The sequence below is a fragment of the Cupressus sempervirens genome, chromosome 4, assembly GCF_028749045.1.
Source record: "Cupressus sempervirens isolate cs-2001-9-10 chromosome 4, ASM2874904v1, whole genome shotgun sequence".
In the NCBI taxonomy this organism is placed as follows: Eukaryota; Viridiplantae; Streptophyta; class Pinopsida; order Cupressales; family Cupressaceae; genus Cupressus; species Cupressus sempervirens.
Genome location: NC_143121.1, coordinates 829,065,231 through 829,083,079, shown reverse-complemented (window position 1 = coordinate 829,083,079; position 17,849 = coordinate 829,065,231). Strand labels below are relative to the sequence as shown.

The following is a 17,849-nucleotide window of genomic DNA, read 5'->3' as shown; positions in this document are numbered from 1 at the left end:
AGCATGGTTAACAGTTTCCGGCTTGATATATCCTCTTAAACCTGTGATAACTTCGATTCTAAATATGTTATAGCAAAGCCATGCTCTGGCTTCTCCAATGAATTTATGCACAAGTAGTATTTCTTTCAATATGGAATTAGAATAGTCTAGTATCCAAAAGCTCATAACGCAGACTAACACATTTTCTTTGTCAGGGGAATTGACTTATTTCATTTGTAACTAACACAATACATGCAAAAATATTTGGGGTTTAAATACTTTTTGCAGAAGCCAATTTCAAGTCATTTTAAAAAATAATGAATATTACACAGATTGTTAAACAATGGCCATAATGGTCTTTCAGAGTTTCATTAAGCCCTACTGAAGTATCTATTCCAGCACTTACTGATATGTAAGTGCTAGCACTTGAGTCAACCCCACTTTGTGATATCATTTAAACAAAATTCCCAATTAAGCATTAGATAATTAGCATATATAATTAAGCAAGCAAAATTAGAAATATTGCAAGAATGAAATTGAAACTCCTTTATCCTCCTTGCCATTGCAATTTATTCACCGCCAACAGTCACCTTTGTAAATGCTCCGAGTTGGATCCATGTACTTGATACCTATGTTGATTTTAAACTGGATATTGAGACAATCTTTCTATTACTATCCACTAATGTAACTAACACAATACATGCCAAAATATTTGGGGTTTAAATACTTTTTGCAGAAGCCAATTTCATGTCATTTTAAAAAATAATGAATATTACACAGATTGTTAAACAATGGCCATAATGGCCTTTCAGAGTTTCATTAAGCCCTACTGAAGTATCTATTCCAGCACTTACTGATATGTAAGTGCTTGCACTTGAGTCAACCCCACTTTGTGATATAATCTTTATTAAACAAAATTCCCAATTGAGCATTAGATAATTAGCATATATAATTAAGCAAGCAAAATTAGAAATATTGCAAGAATGGAATTGAAACTCCTTTATCCTCCTTGCCATTGCAATTTATTCACCACCAACAGTCACCTTTGTAAACACTCAAGTTGGATCCATGTACTTGATACCTATGTTGATTTTAAACTGGATATTGAGACAATCTTTCTATTACTATCCACTAATTTACGAGCTGCCTTGACAAGCTCCTCCTTGATCATAAAAAGCACTGCGGCAGCAAATACACTCTGCACTATCTTTGTACTCATGCCTCTGTAAAATCCAGGCAATCCCTCATAGCGAATCATTTTAAAGATTGCATCAAAAGTACCTACAGAAGAAAGATATATGCTTTAACACATTCAGGAAACTAGTCAATATTCAAGGCCACTCCTTGTGACCCCGTCATCAGGACCAATAAAGACAAAGAATTACAAATCAGAGCTCCCTGTATAGTTAAAATTTGTACAACAAGAAATGCAGAAACCTTGGGTACAATCACATTAAAAATGAGTGGAAGATACATTACATGCAAAAACAGTCCTTCAAGACGTCACTACAATGAACTGAAAACCTTTGAAATAATGGATTAAAAACAGACTGGCCAAGAGATCACTTCTTGTTGTGCATCGAGTTGTTCATATAAGAGTATATTTTGTAATGCTTACCCTTTGATCTTTTTTGAAGGGCTGAAAAATCGATTCATTCTCCTTAGAAGTTTTTTTAAATAGATACTTACAGAAAAGTTACCAATTAACAGTATATAAAGTCATGATCTACAAGAAAATAAAAACAATGCATCATCTACTAGTGACTTTTGCCTTCATGATTTCTTTCAAAATAAAGCATGTACGACAAAATAACAGACTTTCGAGAAAAGGACATAAAACTCTGCTTTACTAACTAGATGCTTCTATACAAAAAGAACCCCATTTAACAGTAATCATGGTTATCCTAAAACGGACAAATCTGTAAGAGAACACCATAACGCACAAGTCCAGCCCCAAAAGCAACAACAATACATGATCCATCAACCTTTTCCCTTGTGATTTCTTTCAGATTTAAGCATTTACATTAAATAAAAGAGATAAACAGGTCCAATTTCAATCCCTTCTGTAAAATGTAAACAACAGACTTTGAGAAAAAGACCTAAAACTCTGCTTTCAAACTAATGGTTTTCTCCTCTGCAACTGAAGTTTGTGACCGCATAACAATCAGTCAAAAGAATTTAGATCATCTGAAGATTCTCTACATACTTATTATCATATAGAATTCTCAAGCTACTTCAGATAATCCTTCAACTGGCACTGGCCCGGCTCTCAATCTGGACAAGGCCCTGAATGGCAGAATCAGAACTGGAACTATGGAACTACCTTGAAATGGTAGGTAAGGAACATCAATAATGTCACAATGACTCACAACAGCCCTGGGTAGGACCTTTTGAATACCGGGGGTTTGCCCATCTTAGTGGTTGAACCCGTACCATTCAGTTATTGCAAGCTTTCTGGAGTATAAACTGCCGTCATTTTGTTTTGATACAATTACCAAGCTACTTCCTTTGTAAATATAATTCTAGACTTTTTATCTTTTCTTAGCTGGATTAAGTGAGCACACTCAAAAAGTTATAATACAAAGTGAGAACACAAGTCAAAGTTCAAGCGATGGCAATGTATAGTATTGCCAGATATTTGAAATTTACCAAGAGTTCTGCTTCATTGAACTCAAAATAAGAAACTGTTGATCAAATTCATTACCAACCTGTATATTGCATTGCTTTGTTCCCACCAATCTCTTGCTTTGCTTGAAGTCTGGACTGCAATGGTTAAATGTACAGGAAATTTCATTACAATTCACACAAACTAGCATCCAGATTCCAAATGCATTACAAAGAAATTTGTGCAAATTATCCTAAGTGAAATTTTTTGCTTTAGAATTTTTTTAATAGAGTATTTGTATATATTATAAAATATGAATTGAAAAATTAAAGAATTTTGTTAGATATAAGTCTCTTTTAAAATGTATTCAAAACAGATATATTTTGATAAAGAAGCTTTTAAAAAATCATTTAAATGATTGTGCTTTTAAAACCTTCAAAAAATCTAAAGTGAAAATTTAAACAAGAGTTGTCAAATTTAAATTAATTATTATAAAAAATATAAAAACAAAATTTCAGAGATGTAAGGTTAAGAGTTTAGCGAATATGATATATTCAAAACAGATATATTTTGATAAAGGAGCTTTTAAAAAATCATTTAAATGATTGTGCTTTAAAAACCTTCAAAAAATCTAAAGTGAAAATTTAAACAAGACTTGTCAAATTTAAATTAATTATTATAAAAAATATAAAAACAAAATTTCAGAGATGTAAGGTTAAGAGTTTAGTGTTTAGTTTTAGAGGATTAATAAATTATGTAATTTTTTCTATAATAGTGTAGATTACTATCATATTGCCCACTAAGACTAATCAAGAGATTGGCGGGCTTGATATCTCTGTGAACAATCCTCTGGCTGTGGAGATATTTCAATCCCTCCAACATTTGTCTTGCGACCTTTGCGAGGCAGGACTCGCTTATCCATGTCCTCTGCAAGGGATCCCCGTCCATGTATTCCAGCACAAAATTCATGTTTCCCCCCTCATCGAACACAGCCTCGCATTTCACAACAGAGGGTGAATCGATTTTCCTGAGGATGTCCATCTCTCTGGTTATCATGTGCGAGGTGAGGGAAGAATCATGCCCATCCATGCAGATGACTTTGAGGGCATAATTGGCAGGGCAGGTAGCCAGGTAGGGCTGTTGAACATTGTCTTCAGTTGTTTGTTGATTCCTCAGTTGCCTGTGTGAAAAGAATCTGGAAGAAGTTTCCAGAACTATTTTTTTCAATTTTTTGTGTCAAAATTTCATTTTTACCCCTGGCAAAATTGGCAGCAGCCAATCAGAAAAAAGAATTATTTGTTAAAAATAAATTAAAAAATAAACTGATTTTTGAACTTTAGACAATGAGTACTTTTGGTGGTAAAAATTAATTGTACCCAGCACCAAAAACATTAGTACCTTGCCTTATGCAAGGGAGGGACTAATAAATTCCCATCTCGTCAGCAAAAGCCCTTATACAGAAGGAATTATAATTGTTGTCCTTTGACAGTTGCATTGAGTATAGCCATTGAAGATGTTTTGTTAGACAAGTTCTAAAGGTCTCATGCTTCACATTACAATTCAAAAGTCACCATTCACTACAGTTCAAGGAAGAACAAAATGTATGTGGATTCTGTGATCCATTTAAGAACCTACCCATCAGACATAATGAAAAATGTTTTTGAATGAAATATGATGTCCCTGTCTGTATAAACTTAAAGTAAAAAATAACATTATGAGACTTAATTGTTAGACAGCTAGGCAGTATAATTTTGGTGTTTCATTGCAAGAACTGAAGCCACTTTTTTTCAGAGTGAGTTCAGGACCAAACATGTCTTTCAATGGTTTGTGCATTTGATACGGTACATACGTAGAGATTTACATACCTTCACAACCAGAAGAGGGTAAGTCACAACAGTTGCTCCAAGTTTTGCAATGGCTCCAAGAATAAATACCTGAAATGAAAAAGATATTATTACCAATATCATTATTTCTATGAAATTTTCCTTTCTGTCAATCCTGTGTAATATCTTTAGCTGTTAGAAGGAATCACTAACAACAAATAGGAAAATGTCTCCTCAAAACACATTTTTTTGGCCAGAATAACTTAGCACTGCTGAAATAACTTGAATACAAGAAAATCACTGTTGAATACTCATATACCTCCAAGGCAGTTACATTTTTCAGGCCTTCCTTGTTTGAGGCTCTCTTGCGGTTAAGGCGCTGCAACAAACCTTCATAGATCATAAACTGAATTGATGGATTGCAAACCTGACAAACCATAGATAATGTTTCATCTTGAGTCAGTTAACTAAGTCATTACATATGCAATGACAGATCCAGATGACTTCTCAATGGAATTGCAAACACTGACCATGACAAGAGTGGGAACTACACCCTTCCAAAATCCTTTAATACCTGCTTCATTATAGAGATCTTTTACCTGTCAAATGAAGATTCCAAGGAAGAATAAGCATACCACGAAAGTTTTCCCTGTTAAAACAGGGAATGTACAGTACAGAAATTCTGCAAGACAATAAATAATGCACAAGTTCAAATCAACATTGAAATTTAAAACTAAAAATATAGCTCTTTAACTGACAGAAACGAAGCAAGGACTACCACTCACCAAAAATATCAGTGGCTTATTTCAAACTACAAGTGTAAAAATTAATTTCAATAAACGATAGACAGATGGTAATCTGTCACTAATACTTTCATCAAGATGTGCATTTACGTATTTAAAGGCAAGAAAGAGGAATAGAATTATGTTGTTAAGTTCAATTAGAAACAAAGAAAATGAATATAGCCTTTGGATAAGTTGTCTCAACCTTGCAATCTTAACGTTATTGTCTTAACATTTTGTATTTCTCTTTCATCTTTTGTGACTTTTCTCAACACTGGCAAAGTTGGCATCCCATTTTTGAATGTCGTATATTTTGTCTTTTAGTGGATTTTGTCCTCTCATGAGTATGCAGGCTCCTATTTTTGTCTTGACTTGTTTTTGTTGATGTTTGGTAGCTTAAGTTGGATAAAACTATGGCTATATATAATTATATATGAGATGTCAGTATATTATATAAGAGAAATTAATATATATATATATATATATGATTATATTTGTTATTATATTATTATCAAATTAATGAATGGACATGTCCTCTGAATGTACATTTCTCTTCTTATCCTTTTCTCACTATAAATAAGAGGTCATTTTGCCATTTGGAAAACACATACCAAACATTATGGCAGTGCTTAGTACATCTGCAGCGATTCTCAAAAACTCAACATGATATTGGAGCTAGGTTTCCTTTGAAGAAGCTTTACCGCTTAAAGGAAGATCCTACTAATACATTTAGTGCAGAAAAGGAAACAGGGCGAAGTGGGAAAGAGGTTTATGAGAAACAATTTCAAAACATTAGAGATTTATTCATCATCATTTTTGGAGAGCTTGCAGCGGTTAAAACTGAAAGAAAACTCTGTGACAATGATAGCTTACGAAAATTGGGTTCTACCTTGACTGTTTCATGCATAAGACTCACAGAGCCTCTTTCTTTGAGCAGAGTTGAAACTTCCAGTGGGTAGCATTCCAAAATTGTTAGTGACAAATACATTTGAAGAACGACACCTTTGTAAATGGTGGCATCATTCTCCTATTCTTGAGTCGAGCATATCTCAACTAATACTGCAGTATACTATTACTTCTCTCAGGAGTTCAATAGATGGAATAAATTCTTATTTTCTGCTGAGTTGGACAGGAGACACATAGTGAGAGCATTAAGGACTTATCACAGGTATGGATTAAGCCAGTTAGGATTTAATAAAAGTACAAGCGAATAAAGGTTGGCTGATTACATAGTGCTCAATTGAACAAATTAGAGGGAACAAAGAAATTTGGTAATATGGATAATATCGGCACTAGTCTTATAAGACACATCCCCAAGCAAGCCGAGTCTTAAGAACTATAAGGATGGCCCGTCAATTGAAAAAATATACTTCCCATCGAATATGAATTGATAAACGGGTAAAGGAAGTAATAAGCGAAGCCAATTGGTTGGAAGCGGCCAAGTTATTGCAGTGATACTAACAGGCAAAAATTTCAGTAAGTAGAAGCGATTCTTGTGAATACTTGCCAAAATTGAAATCTCAATTCTTACATATATGCCTTCTGACCTATGACTCTTTTGTTGGTGAGGACTGTATTCATGTTTTGATGCTTTTGTATATGTTACCACAGGGGGGGATTTACTAAGACCCTTTGTTGTCGGTTTGAATTCCAATTCGGATGCAGGTTCGAGATTTGAGTTCGAAATTTGTCCAATTTTTTTGGGGGTTAGGTTCGGATTCATTTTGGGTTCGTCCATACAAAAACATCTGTTTTTTTTTTTTTGTTTGTGTGCGTGCGTATATATATGCAACAACAAATAAGTCCATACACCACTGCTAATAGTAAACTAACATAGCAAAATACACCACCATATGTATGTTTCAGTTCAATAGGATATTAATTGTATGATTTAGCCATAGATTCAACATGATACACTTGCTTGGTCACATCCATGGGGCATATTTCCATATCAAGAGGATATTATGAGAATGAAAGAAATCATCAAAAGATAAGTGCAGTTATCTAAATTTTTATTTTGTATTGATTAGAGGATTTCTAACTAGGCTATATCAAAAGTTGAGATTCAAATTTTAAGCCCTGGATTCAAAGATATCATTCTTTTATAAAGGAATTCCTCTATAATCGTCAATTTGAATTTCACCTATTGTCAACTTGGATTTCCTCTATAAGCAAGTTTTCATTTTCATTCTCAAATGCATAAATGACATATAAACCATCTTTTTTGGCCTTTTTAGTGGTCACTTTTAGGTTGGGAGGATCGAATAGATCAAATTAGGCAAAAACAAACGCATTTAAAAAGCTTTTTAAAAATTGTTTTCAGACCAATTTCGGCCCAGTTTCGGTCGTTGGGCAACAAATTCTTCAAAATTCACTCCAAATTCTGCCTGGGTTCCTTTGACAAAATTTGCAGCAAATTTGTAGCTCTATAGGCAAATTTGGGGAGAATTTAACAAGGACCAGACATTGTACAGAATTTAACCAAACTTTGAGGGTTGCTAGAGAGAATTTGATAACTTAGCTAAAACCTTCAAAGACATGGCGAGGGTGCCTCTTGTTGTCCTGCATTTTGTCACCACAAAATGTAAGCAACAATGCGAAAAAGTTTCAACTTAGTTTCGCTTTTCTCTGAGTTAGATCATTATTTAATTGGATAACATTGCTCAATCAATAGACTCCAATTGATATAATGGACCCTTTTACTAAAGGCTTTCGTCAAGTCTTTTTCATTTTTCTATTTGTCAAGCCTATGCTTGATTTTTGAGGCCTTCAAAGTCATTTTTCTCTTTTTTTTGTGTGTGTGTGTGTTGGTTTTTAGTCCTTTGGTTTTGCTCAAATCATTGTTTACGGTTTTCCCTTTGATTTGATATATCTTGGGGCTTAATCGGAGGTGGCAATCAAAAGATATGACCAATTTAGTGCCCAAGAAGTGGACCTTCTTTATGCAACTACATGAATTAAAAATATCATATTATATTTTTAAGTTGACATTCACTTTTTGAAAAATATGGCATAAATTCACTTTATGTTATGTTTTTAAGTTACTTTATCATTTTGATTTTTCACTTAAAATCACTATAGTGCACTTTGTTATATTTTTAAGTTGAGTTACTTTTTGATTTTTCACTTAAGTGACTGTATTAACTATATAGTTAGATTTTTTTTATTTTTTTTAAATCAAATGCTCTAGTAATTATTACTTTTAAAATGATATTTGCATATTATATTTTAAATATGATAGTGTCAATATTATTTATGACCCATTTAAGTAATATTTCATCAAAAAATAAATTGGCATGTGCTCAATTCATCACTTAAGTTGTGCAAAACATGTCTACAAACGCTTGTTAATTCAAAATACGCAATTGCGCCCAAAAGGTGACTTTGAATGGAAATGCATGTAAGTGCATAAAAATGATGCAAATGCATATTGCTAAAATATCCAATGACACCTAAAAGGTGAGATATGCATATGTAATGGCACCAAAAAGGTGCATTTTGCTTTAAAAACATGTATTTGCATCCCAAAAACCCGTTTTTGAGTATTCAAGGGCAAAAAACTGGATTTTTTTTTTCCTCCAAGAACATGCTTTTCATCAAAAATGCTTAGATCTGCCCATATAATGGCTTGAAATCCATCACAATTGAGGGGTGTTTTTGAGTTTTAATATATGCATTTGAGGGTCATGATTTTGCATATCCAAGACAAAAATGGCTCATATTTTTGCATTTTTGAGCCACGTTTTTGTGAAAAAACCCAGATTTGAGGCAGTTTTGATCACTTTTTGGCTTAAATATAAGTCGTTATAAGTTTTTGATCCATATATATACCGTTGAAGAGCTTATTTCTGCCTTTAGATGTCAAAAAAGCTTCATTTCATGCCTTTAATGAGTCAATTTTTGCTAAAAATGCCCAGAAATTTGGGTTTTTCATTCACTTTTTTGCATTTTGGAGCCAAGTTTTTGCATTTGGATCCATTTCGAAAAGTCGTTTTTACATTCGCAAGTCAAAAATGACTCAAAAACATGCATTTTTTTGCCACATTTTTGCAAAAATGGCCCAGATTTTTGCATGAAAAGGGCATGTTTTTATTCAAAAAACTCAAAAAATGGCATTTGCAGCCAATACCCTTGGATCACTAGGGGTTTTTTTTTTTAAAGTTTTAATGCATGCTATTGCCTTTGGAGACCACATTTTTGGCATTTTCATGTCAAATTTGACCCTTCATTGCTCGTTAATATCTATTGAATGCAAGTATGGAAGAAGTCAAATTATTGTTTGAAAATCCGGATTTAGAGGAGAATTGGTCTTCAAAGTATATAATTCTTGCTATTTTGGCTCTTTGATCTCCAAGTAAGTGGACATTTTCAAACTTACTCATCAACTCATGCTTATCTTGCTATTTTCATGCATGTTTTAGCTTGAAGTTGCACACTTGTCCATATATATGCCATGAAAAGTGCATTTTTCCTTTAAAAATGATGAAAACTCTCATTTTCACAATTTTAGAATTTCCCCAAATTCCAAATTCGAATTTGCACTTAAAAGCAACTTGCTTGTTGACATGTTTGAGTTTAAGACCAAAGGCACGTGTTTCTTTTGTGCTTGTTTTTGTTGTTTGTTTGCTTGCTTTCTCGTTTTTCTTCATTAGGGAGAAAAGTGAATAAAAAGAAGCAATTGAATTCGAAGTTTTGGCTGGAAGCAATTGTGGTAGAGCAAATTAGAAGCTTTGACTGTAATTTGTGCATGTTGTCTTTGATTCATGTTATTATTGTGTGTTCAACTATGTTACCAGAAACGAGAAACGAGAAACCTGACCGCAACGTAAACGTGACGAGAAACCGAAATTTGAAAGGTTGCGTAAAAGAAACGTATTATATATATATATATATATATATATATATATATATATATAACCAAACTAATTTATTTCTTAGAAATTAATTCTTAATTCTATCTTAAATTGTATTAATAAATTACTAATTCAATTGCACAAAAAAACTAATAGTTGACTGTTACTGAAATAATTCTCTAGATTTTATAAAATCTTAAAACTTTTAAAAAGAAACTTGATTAATAACACTCCATGTTTCTAAATATTAACAAAATTAAAACTACTACTTAGTTAACAAGACTGAAACACAAACTAAAACAATACTAAAACAAAAACTAATTTAACAAAACGAAAACTACTACTTCACGACCTGTTAAATTCCCTATGCACCCTATAAAATATATTAATAGTTTTTAATTTATAACATTATTCTCAAGAGCGCATAAATTATTAATAGTTTTTAAATTTATAGCCTTATTTTCATACAAAAACGGCTGTTGCGTAACGGGAAACCCGTTTCGCACGTCGCAACGTGAAACGGGGCTTCCCCGTCATGTTTCTGGCAACTATGGTGTTCAATAATAGAGCATATTGATTTAAGAAGCAACCGAAGCTGAAGCTTTGATTGGGAGTGGTTGTGGCAATACATAGACTAAGAGTTTTGACTCTAGCTTGTAATACCATCTCAAGTTCACAAAAAATAGTTAGAATTCCCTACTTCTAGAAGTCTTTATGCCCCAATGGTAGAAGTTATTCTTATAGAATAGATTAAAATAGGACATAGAGTCAAACTAGTATGCTTTCAGCTAGCCTTTGAGTTAGTGTTAGTTTATCGATATCACTGTTTACAACTTTAGATAGAAGTGTAATTTGAGGTTTCATCTTGCCTATTACTCGCTCCACAGGTAAGTGGATTCTTTTATGAAAGATAAGAAGAATGAATATTGGTAACGCCCCTTACAAAATCTCTCAACTTCTTGTTTACCTTGAGTTGATCCAAGGAACGGCGAGAAGGGGGAGCCTTCCCTTTAAGGTAAGAGAGACTTTGTCTCACACGCTGTGGCTGGTCATCCTATTTTGCGATTCGATTTTACCCTAAACTGTCAGTCGCAAAATATCCACCCAACACCTCTTGACATTGGTATGATTTGCAGCCATTGAGTGTAAATAATCACATCGAATATGTTTTACCAACTAATATGGAAACAATGCTTGGTCAAAGAGATACGACCCACTAAGTGATGACATGGTAATGCCACTACTATTGTGGCATTACCAAAACACAGGTTGATGATATCAGAAATAAATGACTGAAACTTTGGAACATGATTAGTATGCAACCCGGTATACTCTCAAAGAGGCGTCACTTCAAGACAAAAGCATTTTCGGTGAGGTTTAAGGTAATATATGCACTAAACATACTAATCACATTTCAATGAGTATAAAAAGTATATTGAGTTTTATTTGTTCATACTATTTTATATAAGACTCTTTTATGAGATTATATATATAATCAAATTGATTATAGAAATTTGAATCATTATTATTGAATATATATACCTAAATGAATATATATCATATGTTTGAATGATCTATATAAAGTATATATATAAATTTATACAATTGAGAATTATAATGTGAAACATGATAATATTAATGAGAAATATGCATAAGTTAAACTACTAACATTCTTTTGTATTATAAGTATTGTTTGCTTTGATCTTTTCCTCTGAGAATGTTCTTGCAAGAAGAGGGAGATTGAAATTAAGACGGAAACTACCATTTCATTAGAGGCAACCTTAAAAAAGAGGGAGCAAATAGAGGATGTGGTTTAGTCAACCTTCGGTAATCTCAGTCATATTGATTTACAAAGAGTAAACAATGTTGAGATGGATTCTTCAGTGATCAATAAATTGTAGCAGTCAAGAGGACTATGATTCATGAGTATGCCTCATGACTATGATCTTAATGAGGCTACCCCCTGTGTACATCATGAGGAAGTGACAACTTCCAAATTATGTCACTTGTATTTGCAAAAGTTATTCAAAGGTGACTATCTTACAATAACTTAATTCTCTATTATGATATATCTCTTACGATGTCTATGCAGATCATGATAGATTATACTTTGCATGGTGGATGTTTATATGGTAAGCATTATGAGACTGCGTGTGCACATATCTTATAAGCATTTTTTGAGTACATGGTGAATGCATTTTTTGAGTACATGGTGAATGTTATGCAAATTGATATTTTGGAAGGCCATTACACAGAATACTTGGTGAATATCACGTGTCTTGATGCTCTGGAAGGCCACTACTCACAAAGTGCTTGGTGAATATCACGCGACTTGGTGAATACCACGCGATTTTATGTTTTGGAAAGCCATTACTCATAGTTTTTGGTGAATATCTTGCATCTCAACATTCTCGAAGGCCATTACTCAAAGAGTATTTGGTGAATATTATTGATATTTTGGGAGACCAATACTCATGATATCAGATGTGATCTCAAAGCTTTTTGAGTACTTGGTGGATATCGAATGTCAATATTCTGAGAGACCAAGACTCATGATATTAGATGTGATATCAAACTTTATTTGAGTATTTGGTAAATATCATGCGTTGATATTCTGGAAGACCAATACTCTTGATATCAAATTGATGGATATCTTCTGATTAAAGATATCTTTAAAATTTCCCATACCCAATATTACCAATGGTGTAAGATTTGTCTTGTGTATATCCTCCCTAGCTAAGAGGGAGCATTGATGTTTGGAAGCTTCAGTCCGATAAAACTATGGCTATATATAATTATATATGAGATATAATTACATATAAGTTTTTTTATATGAGAGAAATTAATATATTAATGATATATATAACATAAACTATGATTATATTTGTTATTATATTATTATCAAATTAACGAATGGACATGTCCCATTAAGGAGCATGTCTCTTCTTATCCTTTTCTCATTATAAATAAGAGGTCGCTGCCATTTGAAAAACACATACCAAACCTTATGGCAGTGCTTAGCACATTTGCAGCGATTCTCAAAAGCTCAACAATTTGGAAATGTGTCAGCATTTTTATGATAGTGTTGGACACTTGTCATGAAGTATATAATGCATTAAGCGCCCCAAGTTTGGGCAGTCAAATATTCTTGATTATGACATGCAGAAATATGCTAATAATTGCCAAGGGCATCTTAAACCAAGAAGATGGTTGGGTTTAGAGTCCAAATAATTTGGGTGTCACACCTACTTAGGGTTTCTAAATGGTTTTTGAAGCCATCTCATGGTTTCACTTAATAATTATTGTACAAATTTGGGGCTAGTACTTAGGAAGCTAGACAAGTTCATTTGCAAGTTGTGTAAGTAATGAAATATTGTCGAATTCAACAAGAGTATTCGTATTGGTGTAACTCTCTTGAAGGATTGATGGATCTATGTGGGTGTGGATTTTCTACCCACAAAGGTTTCTACACATATATCGTGCTACTGTTTGTATTCTCTTATGTTTTTTTTTTTTTTTTCCATTTCTGCATTTTATAGTTAAAGTTATATTTGGTTTCTACATTTGGTATCAAGGCCAAGGTTGGCTTGATAACGAGAGGCGCACAATATGTGACTAGATTTTATGCTATTGTGGAAGTTTGTTGTCTTTTCTTCCAGATACAAGTTTTGGTTGATAAAATGAAAAGATAATTGATTGAATGAATTACATGAGACAAAGGCTCCTTAAATAAGAAAATATAAAGACAATGTTTCTAAAAGATACATTGTTAGTGAGAACTAAAATAGAAATCTACTAAACTATCTAGCTTACTTGATACATTTACTGACTAGATACATCTGAACATACATTAACTTAAATGACCAATATGAGGTAGATAAATTATTCTAATACCCTCCCTTCTTGTTAACTAAATGCCCTACAAAAGATTGAATTTGTGGTTCATTTGGAAAGCAAATCATAGAAGGTTGTGTTCTAAAGTGAAATCTGCCCACACCAAGATAGTGAGCAATGCCAAGAGATAAAACGTACACAATGATACAATGATTTGTTAACTAGGGAAACCCTTGATCAGAGGAAAAAACTTGGTGGGGATGGTACCCACAAGATGGATGTACTAATATAAATATTCCTTGTGAAAGGATATGACCCTGTTAGGAGCCAATTACAATACAATCAGTACATCAGTCCCAGTTAGAGACTTTGAACCCTTTTCAAAAGGTTTTAGCTCTATTAGGAGCTTGAAGGAAGACAATTAAACACACCGTCGAAATTGCTTCAGCAACTATATACAAAGATCTTCTAGATAACAAATCCAAAGAATGAACTAACCAAAACTGCAACTCAATTGCTAGTACAATTCCTTTGAAGCTCAAAACCTTTTGTCAAATCAACATCTAGTCTGCTCTACTCAAATTCGCATCATTCTAACCATATATATCACACATATGATGATTCTGAAATCTAAGAAACAACTTTCCTTTATCCCTGTTGGGTGGATATTTTGCAACCGACAGTTTTGGGTAAAAATCCAGTTGCAAAATAGGATGACCAGCCATGGCGTGTGAGACAGAGCCTCTCCTACCTTAAAGGGAAGGCTCCCCCTTCTCACTGTTCCTTGGATCAACTCAAGGTAAGCAAGAAGTCGAGAAATTTTGTAAAATGAGTGTTACCAATATCCTTTCTTCTTCTTTCAAAAAAGAATCCACTTACTCGTAGAGCGAGTATTCGGCAGAGTGAATCTCTAACTACACTTCTATCAAGAGTTGGAAACAGTGATACCGATAAACCTTCACTAATTCAAAGGCTAGCTAAAAATGTACTAGTTTGGCTCTAAGTCCATTCGTACTTCTATATGGAAAAGCTTTACAATTAGGGCATAAAGACTCCTAAAAGTAAAAGTAACTTCACTATTATGCGAATTATGAAGAAAATATAAGCTACAGACAAAGCTTCTAGCTATACACTTCCATAATTGCTCCTGGTCAAAGCTCTAGCTCCAATTGCTTCTTAACTCTTTTCTATTCAATTCACAAGATACAATTACCAAGAACACAAGATAACATGAATCAAAGATAACTTAGATTAATTATAGACAAAGCTTATAACTCATGCAAGCAACAATCTCACTTAATCAAAGTTAAGTCTCAAATGCTCCTTTGTATCCACTTTCTGTCAAAATAGTGCTTACACAAACAAAGTTCTGCTGGCACAATTTCCCCAGAGCTCTCTTGCATAAAGATAATGATGATTTTACAATAAGGGGGCACTCCTTTATATAGGCACAAGGGTTGAGAAAAAGGTGGAGGAAAAAATGAGAGCAACTCAACCAACTTTGACTTAGTCTAACTACAGGAGAAAATAAAGGGTTACATGCAACTACACATGCAACTCGGATTACATCCTTTTACATACATTTAACTCACATTACATGTAATTCATCCTTTACAACTACTAACATGAAATAAAAACAACACAACAATCTTAGAGATTGTTTTTCAATGCCTTGAATTTGGCAATGATGTCACGCACTGTGGCAAGATCAGCAATCTCGATGGTCTTTGATATGGCCTCTACTCTTACTGCATTTGCATATGCTGATTGCACAACTTTGGAATTTGCTATTGTAGTATCTAACAAGTGTTTTGTCAGTGATTTATACAAGACAAACTTGTTCATTGTATGTGAACCAAAGTCTTCAGAATCTACATCAGCATTGATCCTGACTGTATATTCTGAGCTTACTCTCTCTGTTGCAATAAGGTTACTAGATTCATCAATAATATGGCATCCCATCTGTTCCAAATCACAAGTAACACTTGTTTCAACCGCTTGACAATCTCCAAAGGCCACCTACAACTTTGTGATCAGCTTCCTCAATGTTTCCTCTTTGTGACCAATGAGTCCTTCAAATCTAAAGAACATTTCACATGACGGAAGAATGTCACATGAGACCATACCTACCAGATCAAAGTTTACCATTTCATCCCAATCATCAAGGACTTCCTTCAAGTTATCCACTTCTTGAGTTAAAGAAGAAATTAAGTTTCGGTCCATTTCATTCATCTCTTTGACGCGCCTAAGAACTGCAAATGTCTCCATGATGGCTCGAACTCTTTCAAAAATGATTTCCTGCATCCAAGACTCAAAGACTTCAATCAGCTTTCTCTCCTTAGATGGTCAAGACATAACAACACCATGAGAAGATTGTTGTCAAATGACTTTGTTCAAACGAGAGACCTCATGTTTCAGTGGATTTTTCTTTTCCGAAAGCTCATGATTGCTCTTTGATACATTAGCCAATGCATCTTGAGCATCTTGCAAACAACTCAAACGTGATTGCTTTTTGATTTCAACCTTAGTAAACTTGTAATCAGAATGTAAGTTCTTCAACAGGTTTATCTACCAGGGGCTCAACAACTTCAGCACATTTGGTTTTATCGGAATCAACCAAAATCCTAGAAACAATCTTTTCTTTCAAAGATTTGGATTTGGTCTTCTTAATAAGGAGATTGTTCGGAGGAGTAACCACATTTCTCTTTTTCGTTGTTATTTTGCTCAAACATGCAGGCAGGCTGAAACCTTCATCCGTAGAAGCAGATACAATGGAGACCATTGGCATTGATCTTGATTGTATTTCCGTTGTAACAAAACAATATTCAGTCTACACAACTGAAGGCATAAGAACATGTTGAGAAGGCTCCGTCATGAAAAGCTCAAAACCTGTCAAAGATGTATCAAGTTGGGAAACTTGACCATTGGTAAGAGTCGGAAAATCCCCAAACACATTTGTTAAATGTTCATATTGTTCATTTGCAGGAATGCGAGGAGTAACAAAGGAAATAGGAAGAGCCATGATATTAACTTCCGAGACTGGAATGGAAGGAGTAAAAATGGTGGAACATAAATCCACATCGTCATCCACTTCATGCAGAAAAGGCTCTTCATGTATAGAAGATGTACAAGCTTGTGTAGGCTTTGGAGCAAATGTGATCATGATTTCCCCTTCTTCATCTAAATCTTCTTTATTAGATTTTGTTTCCAATTCCTCTTTTGATTCTTCCACTAATTCTTGAATTGGTTCAGAGATTTGTGATAATTTAGCTCCTTTTCCGCCCTTCAATTTGAATTTGAAGCGAACCCTAGCATCAGAAGATGAAGCAACATCTTTTCCTGTGATTTCTAGTTATGACTTTCTACTAGGAGGACTAAGACTTCCACAATTCAAGCCCATCTTAGGATTTACTCTTTTAAGGCCTTTACTTTTCAACCATTTGTTGGTGTTTGCTAAAATGGATTGAAATCTATTCATGATAGATGTACCTTCCTTTTGTTGCCGCTTAATAAGAAAAGGACACTTCTTATCAAAGCCGGCTTGATGAAATTTTGGATCAAGGATGTCGCCATCATCTTCAACTTGGAAATCTAAAGGGATCTCAAACATGTTGAGATCAATTATCTGCTATAGGGTTAATCTGCAGTAGTCCATCTTCATGATATCAAGTTTTGTCCTCATATCAATCCAAATGTCCTCTATGCGATGAACATGAGTATAAGCTCTTTTCATTTGAGAGTTCATCTCTCGATAGTCAAAGTCAAATCTAGCCTTGAACTTTTTCAAGGTGATCAACTACAACTCTGCTTCCATGTTTTTTTCTTTAGGCACAAAAATGTTCGAATAGTTGCCAATAGCCAAAGGTTTAGCTGATGTAATATTGAAACCAAGCCTATGCATAGCATGTTGATCACTATGCACGTCCATAAGCTATCTAGCTAGCTCCATCAAGATGATTCGATTTGTAGCATA

The 17,849-nt window shown here is 33.8% G+C and overlaps 1 protein-coding gene across 1 annotated transcript in view; it reads right to left on the bottom strand.

The window, feature by feature from the left end:
• Positions 1-706: 706 nt before the first annotated feature.
• LOC149563954 (peroxisomal nicotinamide adenine dinucleotide carrier-like) overlaps positions 707-17,849 on the bottom strand; it is a 61,269-nt gene continuing 44,126 nt past the window's right edge. The window contains exons 7-11 of the mRNA XM_089827058.1: positions 4,938-5,006; positions 4,727-4,834; positions 4,450-4,518; positions 2,688-2,742; positions 707-1,260 (exon numbers count right to left, since the gene is read on the bottom strand). Coding sequence (XP_089683184.1) covers positions 1,061-1,260; positions 2,688-2,742; positions 4,450-4,518; positions 4,727-4,834; positions 4,938-5,006 — 501 coding nt within the window. The 3' untranslated portion in view covers positions 707-1,060. The remainder of the gene's footprint in view (positions 1,261-2,687; positions 2,743-4,449; positions 4,519-4,726; positions 4,835-4,937; positions 5,007-17,849) is intronic.